Raw genomic sequence first — 8,755 nt, 5'->3', positions numbered from 1 at the left:
TCACCTTTTTTCTCATTGCAGTCACAAACTACTAATTGCACATTGATGTCTGTAACGGATCTTGCCTACCCTACAGGGTTGGAGGGTGGCCCATCTTGCAGAGTTGGTGTGTGGCTATTTTGCAGGTCTTACTTGCAAAAACTCAGCATTGCAAGGGGGAGGAACAATGAGGCAGACATTGCTGTCAGTGCAGTCTAATTGGCTGATGCAAATGAGAAGTTGCTTAGCAACTGGAGATGGGCAGACCCAAAGTGACAGTTGGAGCTAGGGAGCCAGAGAATTCTTTTTCAGTTGGAGTTCGAAATGTGAAGCTAGAGATATAGTTTTGGGAACTGTGTTTTGAAAAGGAAGCCTCTTTGAGGAATTTAGTTAAAGCCTTCAGAAAAGGAAGGGTTGAGAACTATATTGTGGCTCTATAGTCTAGACATATTCGCTTATCCAATGTTCTGCTGGCCCGTTTACGTTGGATAAGTGAGACTCTACTGTAATTTGGACTAAAGATTGGACTGGAAAAACAACTGATCTGTCAATTGAGCATGGAACGTGACTTCCAAACAAATTCACGCATTTTCTCTCTCCCTTGCCAATGTGACAAGTTTAAAGTTTTATTCCAACACATATAACATCACAAGGATTTTTCATGATAAAATTAAAAACTATGGAGATAAGCGCATGGGTCTGCTTTCTCACTGCATTGGAGGGTGAATTGTCCAGGTCAGTCAAGGCCTAGACTGGTGTTCTTGAGGGAATGGCAAAGCCCATGTGATCCACGTTTACTGCCCTACCCCTGTCTCTTGTGCTCTCTATCATACTGCTTTGAGAGATCCTAATAGTTCTGGACCTGAATCCCCTTGACTGGGCGAGTTTGGGTATCATTGACAACAGTTTGGGCACGATGACGGTGATGGCGGCGATGGAGAGCAATGCCAGCGGGATGATGGTGCCAAAGGTGTACCTCACCAGGGACGTGCTCCAGGTCATTAAAGGGAATCCTCCGTCAATGCTTCCCCCTGTGCCCCAATACTTGCAAAAGGGAGGGGCCCATCCCACGTTGCAGTGGCAATTGTTGTTATTGTTGCAAACGCCTCGTCCGCTGCATTTCTTCTCCGGGTTGCACTGCGACCGCAGGATGGTGGCAGGGATGCAGGTGCGGTTCATGCAGATCCTTTTGGGGCCGCACATTGTGCCGTCGGGCACCACGCCGAGGTCATAGCGGTCGACTTCGCCCTGGTAATCGATGCTCCAGCACTGGGTTTTTGCGAGCGGCACCCGCACAATTTTCATAAATTTAATGTCGTTGGGGACCATTTCAACGTCGGTGCAATGTATCCGACCACACAGGACGTCTTTCACCTTGCATTTCACGTATTCCTCTCGGATGCGGTTCCCGCCACAGTTGCCAATCGCACTCCCGACAGTGTTCAGCGCACGGAAACAGCTCTCCGGAGCCACTCGAGATTCCTCGCCAAAGACTCGGGCACATAAGAAGTTGTGGGTCCAACACTTCTTCTCATAGCAAAAAGACGCCTGTTCGCTGCACGGTGTCCCGTCCTGCACATAAAGGTCAGTGCGGCACCACTGTGAGTCTCCAGGGCAATACTCTGGAAGGTCACACTCACTGACTTTGGCCCGACAGATTTGCCCGCTGGGAAGATACCGGCAATTTTTACAGCAGGGTCCGGTGGAACATGTGGCTTTTCCCTTAAAGGTGCAGTCGGGATTGCAGCACTCATCTCCTCTGCATTGCTCGGGTCCCCCACAATCGCAGTCTTCTCCGATATCCAGCACGCTGTTGCCACAACGCTTGACAACCTCCACATTGTGGGGGACATTCCTGAGGCATTCCAACTTATCGAGGAGGGCGAGCTCTAAGAAAGTGTTAAAGCTGCAGTTACTGAACATGCTGACGGTGCTGTAATACGAACTCATGATGCAATCTTGGTACGGACCACAGAAGCAGGTGTGGTCATCGTCGACGAGCCCCAAGTGATGGCCAAGCTCATGAGACACCGCCTTGACAAAGAGGATCAAGTCACTTTCGACATAGGCCTCGACCCCCACTGCAAGCTCTTGTCTGCAGATCCCACCTTGAAAAGCCTTCCCAAAGCTGTCACTAAAGTTTTGGTGGAAGAACAAGTGGGTCGTGTCATGATGAGGAAACATGTCGAAATGCGCTAACTTCCAGGTGTTGAAATCATTCAGCGTGGTGGTGATGTCTTTGGTAATGCCGATGTAGTTGCCATTGGTCCAAATCTCCAGCCCCATGATGGTGATGTGCACATTGAGGGGCCGGTAATGTGCATCCACCATGTTGAGAACGTCCAAAACTAATTGGAGCACTATAGTTTCGTTGGCAGATTCAATGAGAAACATGGCATGGTCCACCACAATATAGATCTCAATGTACTTGGGATGTGTGGGGTTGGTGTGCCGATCTTTGTGAGATCGACTTGCTCTTCTTCTGGGTTCTTCTGCCTGCCGCTCCGCCTCTTCGCCTCTCATTCCGCACCCTGAGGAGTTGGCCTCCAAGTCTTCCATGAGATAGAGAAGATGCTGAAACGTGGAGGAATCCTTAATCGGCTTGATCCCATAATCTTTGTCGCTGATTTTCAGGTAGCCCTTCAGACCATTGCAAGTGCTGAGGGTCACAAGCGAATCCATGATGCCTTCCACATGCCCTTCATAGTAGCATGCCCTAGAGATGTAGGGCTGGCTCTCAATCTGCTTCCCCTGGGAATCGTATGTGAACACTGGAAAGTTTTGAACAGGAAAGTGCATCTTGGGCTTTAGTCGAATAATATACTCCTTCCCTGCTGCCTTGATGATATAAGCATGGTCATCCTCCTTTGTTGGGATCAACTGCCGTGGGATGATCACCTCATAGGAGGTGTGTTTTTCATGAGGAAAAGAGCTGTAGGTGGGAAAGAAGAATCCCAGCAAGACAAGACAGGCTCCCAGTTGGGAAACCAGCCTGTTCCCGATGCCTTTGCCACCACTCTCCATGATTCGCATCCAATGGTCCCTGTCTTGAATGACACCAAGAAGAAAGAGTGACGGATGGGGACTCTGCAGGTCTTGATTTGGGTCCAGAGCACTTCTTTAGGACTCAACACCCAAGAAAACAACTGACAATGATAATCTCCACCAATTCTGTCTTAAGTTTTTCAACTGGGAGTGATCTGAGACACATTCTGTCCACCAGCGTCGGAAAGTGGCCACTTGCCTACCTAAAGGTCGTCCGCTGTGAGCCCCACCAATGTCCTGGACCGATGTGTACAATCTTTGCATCACCAAGGGTTCTTGGAGACACTCGTGGGGCTGTACCAAGTCCTCCATCAGAGGGAAAGAGAGAGTTGTGTTGGACACCTGACCCCAACGTCCCACATTATGACTCAGTTTTGTCAGATATAGCAATGGGGATGAAGATGGGGGCAAAGGAAGGGGCAAGGGCAGAGCTTGGCTCTAGATGCTGCCCCCCAGGATGCCTTCTGCGGTGGGAAATTCCAGCCAAGGAGCCGTTTCTTTGGCTTTTTTGAATGGCAACATTCCACAGGCCTTGGAAAGGAAGGGAGAGGAATGCATGGCTGTTAGTGTGGCTTCCGTGCGCGGACTGCTTTCTGCTTTTAGCTGAAGCATAGTATGACCAGCAGGGGTCCTCAAACTTTTTAAGTGGAGGGCTGATTCACAGTCCCTCAGACGGTTGGGGGGATGGACTATGATGAAATAGTCCAAAATTAGGATTGTTGTTGTTGTGTTCCTTCAAGACATTTCAGACTTAAGTCAACCCTAAGTCTAAAGTTTAGGACAGAGGCCAGGTAAATGGTCCTGGAGGGCCTTAGTTTGGGGACCCCTGATCTAGACGATCTCATAAGACCATAGGTAAGTAAAGAGACCTCCAAAGACCATCTAGATGGTCTCATAAGACCATCGGTAAGGAAAGGGATCCTCAAAGGCCATCTAGATGACCTCATAAGGCCATCAGAAGGCCATAGATAAGGAAAGGGACCTCAAAGGCCATCTAGATGGTCTCATAGGACTATAGGTAAGGAAAGTGACCTCCAAAAACCATCTAGATGGTCTCATAAAACCATAGTTAAGCAAAGAGACCTTCAAAAACCATCTAGATGCTCTCATAAGGCCATAGCTAAGCAAAGACACCTCCAAAGACCAGGTAGACTTAGTTCAACCCTAAGTCTAAAGTTTAGGACAGGGGCCGGGTAAATGACCTTGGAGGGCCGCATCCGGCCCACAGGCCTTAGTTTGGGGACCCCTGGTCTAGAGTATTAGTGTTAAAATTCCAGGAGAAGTTGATTTTAAAAGTTTAAATTGTCCTGTTTGTGTTTCCTTTGTGAAGGAACATATTTCCATAGAAACCAAGTTATAAAACCATCATGTGAAGAGAAAAGTCTAAGCCTTTAATGAAACCATTATGCATATTTACTGTTCAATGCTAATGAAACTGTTACGCATATTTACTGTTCAAATACAAATAAACAATAACTTCTTGGTTTTTTCCTCACATAAAGTATCTTGTTCTCTCGCTCAATATTCTAACATAAAAGATACTCCTGAATATAACATTGGTGGCAGCATTGGTAAAGGTAGCAAGTTCGAATCCTCTATATATTTGTGGCAGCTGAAACAAAAGCCTTTACAATTTTGGCATTTTGAAAAATCCTCTAAATTCTATATTTTTAAAAGCAAATCCTCTACAATGTCCTTTCCCATCCAAGGCTCCTGTTTTGCTGGTCACAGTCAGCCACCCTTCCACTACTTTTGTGAGTAAAACCCAGAAATGGCCTCTTGTTGCTTCTTCCTGCTCCTCCTTTTTGTCAAAGCAGCAAGATTCCTGGTTCCTTGTTTGATTTGGCATAGGACCAGCTGTCACCCCAGCTTCCTTTGTTCATTTTTGCCTGACCTATTTGCTTTCATTGTGAACTCAAGTGGAACTCCCAAGGCTTGGGCCAGGGCCCTCTCCCTCAGGTGTTTCATTGTCTCAAAGCGCTTGATTCTTGGAAGCTGGATGTGTTACTAAGACCCTGCTTTTCAATACAAGAGGTGAGTGGAGCGAGTGGGGAGAAGGGACACACACCCTTCTTGTCTTCATTTGAAGACAAAAATATAAATTGGCACCACGCAGAATATTTCAAAGATAGTCTCCCATGGATGGGCTTCTGCTCATTATTGTGACATGCTCTTAAGGGAGGCAGGGAATTGTGAAAGTGCTCAGCTATAACACCAGGTATTCAATCGCAGATTTGGCAGTCTTTTCAGTCTCATCTTGTCAGCTCCTCTGATTTTATTCTTTAAGTTATTTCCATTGCAGAGGGCTTGTTAAGGAAGGAACTTTGTTGTCAACCTTTTGCAGAGGAGATTCTTTAATTTGCACAGACACTCTGGAATTGCAAACTGGTTTCCACAATCAAACAGGAGCCAGCAAAACAGTGCTTGTTAGGAAACCACTGTTGTGGCATTTTCTGCAGTGTGATACCTTCTAACAGTCTAATCAAGCCGGTTACACACTGGTTTTTGCTCAGAGCACCAGGGCAATGTCTTCTTTTTGCAAGCTTGCCGTAGGCTGTAAATACTTCCATTGCATTAGATGGGGGAACAACCAAGCATAAGGATGAGCATTTCAAATTGATTACATACCACTTTTTTCAATAGTGTCTTCCATTTCCTAATTTTACTTTATATAAGATTCAAACAGCCTTACCAAATTATCATTTTATGTAAAACAAACAAACAAAGGTTCAGGTAAGTCCCCTGAGTCCCCTCAGGAAGATAGGGTGGAATACAGCTTTGGCACAGCTGGTTAGTAGCCAGCTGTAATAAAATACTACTGACCGACAGGTCATGAATTTGAAGCCAGCCCGGGTCGGAGTAAGCTCCCGACCATTAATAGTCTAGATTGCTGTCGACCTATGCAGCCCAAAAGACAGTTGCATCTATCAAGTAGGAAATTTAGGTACCGCTTTATGTGGGGAGGCTAATTTAACTAATTTACACCACCATAAAACCTTCCAGCAGCATGCAGAAGAATCAGGAAGTACTCCATCAAGGACTTGGTGTCACAAGTGGACGGTGAAGTAGCAGTTCCCCCTGTGGCCGGAATTTAACATATCCTCAGGAAGCCAGAAGCTGAAATGTTAAATTACCTCTGTCTGTATATGCCATATGTCCAATGGCATTGAATATTTGCCATATACATGTGCATTGTGATCCGCCCCGAGTCCCCTTTGGGGTGAGAAGGGCGGAATATAAATATTGTAAATAAATAAACAAATAGGTATTATTATAGGATTCTTTATTGTATTGTCAAGTGGGGGCAGTGAAGTACAGGAAAATGTGGGGAAAATGTTGAATGCAATTCTGAAGATCCTTGCATGAGGAGTTTGTTGGATTTATACAATACAACAGAGCGTTCCAAACGTTTCATGTTGGTGACACACATTTCAAATGTGCATCTTTTCATAACACAGTAATTACAGTCTTTACTAACAAACTGGAGGTAGAACCAACCCCTTATAAGAGATACAGACACATACATAAAGTGTAATAACAAAATATATGGGGTCACAACATTTTTCATGAAAGCGTTTCATTTATATTTTTAAAAATGTAATATTTCAATTTTTGGTTATTTATCTTTATGTTTGTGCAACACACCTACAAACACCTGCCTCCGGTTGACAAGAGTTCTTTCTTTCACCCTGAACCTTACACAGATACATAAATCCCTCTTGCCTAGTTTTCAACAGACCTCACGCCTCAAAGGATGCATGTCATAGATGTGGGCAAAATGTCAGGAGAATGCTTCTCGGCAAGGTTAATGTTACTAAGAAAATATCATTTGATACACATATTGAAATGGTGGTGGATGTTGATATTATTCTACCTGTGTGTACAATAAAAACATATTGAAAAAAATTCAGATCTGCAAACTCAACTGTAGCACACACTTGACCCGGTATCTATCTCAAGCCCTGCCTTCAAAACAAAAAAACCAAAACAAAATGCCTTTACTTATATATATAAAAAGAGAGCAAATGCTTCTGGATCATGGCCATACAGCCCAAAAAATTCACCGCAACCCACTGAGTTCATACTGCCATATATTCCAGTTCAAAGCAGAAAATGTGGCAATTTATTCAGCTATGTGGAAGGGGCCCCAGATTATCAGTATATCTCAGATTATCTGGCAGTGTAGATTCACTTAATCCAGTTCAAAGCAGATAACCCAGGGCCAGATCCTGGGATACAGGGCTGTGTAGATCCAGCCTGAGTTGCCATTCCATTTGCATCATTCTAGACAAGACCCACAGGCCGCTTCTACACTGCCATACAACTCAGGTGATCAAAACAGCATTTCAAGGAGGAGCTATTTTGGGAACTTCTGGAGAGGAGAATTGTGTATTGTCCAAGGCTTTCATGGCCAGAATCACAGGGTTGTTGTGTGTTTTCCGGGCTATATGGCCATGTTCCAGAAGCATTCTCTCCTGATGTTTCAACAGAAAGGAGGAAACCATGAAAATGAACAAAATCAGTATTTAAAAAACTCTCAGAACAGTAAATAAGGAACAACTCTGAAAACAGAGGAATTCTAGACATGAATCAATCAGGGGCAGCTAACACGTCCTAACAGGGGATTCCTCCAGGCAGGATTGTTAATTATTATTATTATTATTATTATTATTATTATTATTATTATTATTATTATTTTATTTTTATACCCCGCTCCCATCTCCCCGAAGGGACTCGGGGCGGCTTACATGGGGCCAAGCCCAGGCAACAGACAATATAAAAAGAGTGTTGTTGTATGTTTTCCAGGCTGTATGGCCATGTTCCAGAAGTATTCTCTCCTGACGTTTCGCCCACATCTATGGCAGGCATCCTCAGAGATTGTGAGGTATGGAGAAACTAAGCAAGGAAGATTAATATATATCTGTGGAAAGTCTAGGGCAGGGGTCCTCAAACTTTTAAAGCAAAGGGCCGGTTTACAATCCTTCAGACTGTTGAGGGGCCGAATTATCATTTGAAAAAAAATACAAATTCCTATACACACTGCACATGTCTTATTTGTAGTGCAAAACAACAACAACAACAACAACAACAATGAAAGAATACAATATTTAAAAATGAAAACAATCTTAACCAACATAAACCTATCAGGATTTCAATGGAAAGTGTGGGCCTGCTACTGGCCAATGAGATAGTCAAGTTAATTAGGGTTGTTGTTATTGTTGTTGTTGTTGTGTGCCTTCAAGTCATTTCAGAATTTGGGTGAGCCTAAGTCTAAAATTAATTATTTATTTACTTACTACATTTATTTACTATATTTATATCCCACCCTTCTTATCCCGAAGGGGACTCAGAGCAGCTGTATGTACATACAATATATGATATTATTAGCATAGCACAATATTAGCATTATACATTACTATATTGAACTATACCACTATACTTTAATACTATATGTAATATATAACATATAATTAATATTATTATATGGTATTTTTATTAGTATTATATTGTAATAACATTGTAATATTTTATCAATATTATATGTATATACAATATATTATATTATTAAAACTGATATAAAAATGTATTATAAAACTGATATAAAAATGTATTATAAAACTGAGGGTGGGGGCCAAGTAAATGACCTTGGAGGGCCGCATCTGGCCCCCGGGCCTTAGTTTGGGGACCCCTGGTCTAGGGTGTGAGAAGAACTCTTTGTCAGTTGGAAGCC

The 8,755-nt window shown here is 43.6% G+C and overlaps 1 protein-coding gene across 1 annotated transcript; it reads right to left on the bottom strand.

The window, feature by feature from the left end:
- Window positions 1-317: 317 nt before the first annotated feature.
- Window positions 318-3,507, bottom strand: LOC103278600 (disintegrin and metalloproteinase domain-containing protein 21-like). The gene has a single exon (XM_008108960.2). The coding sequence runs from the start codon at window positions 3,010-3,012 to the stop codon at window positions 727-729; it is 2,286 nt and encodes a 761-aa protein (XP_008107167.2). The 5' UTR covers window positions 3,013-3,507; the 3' UTR covers window positions 318-726.
- Window positions 3,508-8,755: the final 5,248 nt, after the last annotated feature.

The sequence above is a fragment of the Anolis carolinensis genome, chromosome 4 (genome assembly GCF_035594765.1).
Source record: "Anolis carolinensis isolate JA03-04 chromosome 4, rAnoCar3.1.pri, whole genome shotgun sequence".
Taxonomy (NCBI): Eukaryota; Metazoa; Chordata; class Lepidosauria; order Squamata; family Dactyloidae; genus Anolis; species Anolis carolinensis.
The sequence above is the reverse complement of the archived record's forward strand: the minus strand, read 5'-3'. Positions and strand labels throughout refer to the sequence as shown.

Excerpts from the sequence above, each read along its gene's own strand:
- LOC103278600 (XM_008108960.2), bottom strand. The coding sequence starts at position 3,012 with ATGCGAATCATGGAGAGTGGTGGCAAAGGCATCGGGAACAGGCTGGTT.